The sequence below is a fragment of the Penaeus monodon genome, chromosome 27, assembly GCF_015228065.2.
Source record: "Penaeus monodon isolate SGIC_2016 chromosome 27, NSTDA_Pmon_1, whole genome shotgun sequence".
In the NCBI taxonomy this organism is placed as follows: domain Eukaryota; kingdom Metazoa; phylum Arthropoda; class Malacostraca; order Decapoda; family Penaeidae; genus Penaeus; species Penaeus monodon.
In genome coordinates this window covers 29,056,117-29,056,696 of record NC_051412.1, presented here as the reverse complement: position 1 = coordinate 29,056,696, position 580 = coordinate 29,056,117, and the positions used below count along the sequence as shown (strand labels likewise).

Here is a 580-nt window from a genome sequence, read left to right as displayed (position 1 = left end):
TAGCCTCCAACTCATTAAGAAAACAAAATAAAAGCAAACGGTAAGTCAAAAAAGTAGAAGACAAACAAAGCATAAGAAATAGTAAAAAAAAAGGACTTCTAAATGTAAGAAAAAAGAAGTAAAAAATCAAAAGCACCAAAGCATTTATAAAAGCTAACAAGAGGAAAGAAATCAAAACTAAAGAATAAAAAAATGTAAACGTAAAACAATAAAAGCTCAAAATCAAACAAGATAAAACGGAAGCCCAGACCAGGCCTTCGACTCGCCTCCGGTATGACGCACTCCCGGCTGCCCCGAATGTGGAAGAAGGCGTAGACGTCCCAGTCGAACTCCATCTCCTTGTGCGCCATTCCCGCCGCCATCTCGGCCGCAACGCTTCGTGTGACCTGGAGAGAGGGAATGTTTTTTTCCCTTGACGATTCTCAGGACTGATAGCTTGTCTTCGTTTCTAACTGTATAAATATATAAGTATATACTACTGGAATTCCTAGAATTTCTGGCCTAGAGAACATCGAGCATATGATTTTGTTTTGACGTTTTTGAAGAAAAGTGGTTTTATATAAATCGTAACAAATGTAAA

At 37.9% G+C, this 580-nt stretch overlaps 1 protein-coding gene across 1 annotated transcript in view; it reads right to left on the bottom strand.

The window, feature by feature from the left end:
* LOC119590386 (protein O-linked-mannose beta-1,2-N-acetylglucosaminyltransferase 1-like) overlaps positions 1-580 on the bottom strand; it is a 36,262-nt gene that overhangs the window by 30,786 nt on the left and 4,896 nt on the right. The window contains exon 10 of the mRNA XM_037939055.1: positions 267-386. Within this exon, the coding sequence (XP_037794983.1) occupies positions 267-386 (120 nt within the window). The remainder of the gene's footprint in view (positions 1-266; positions 387-580) is intronic.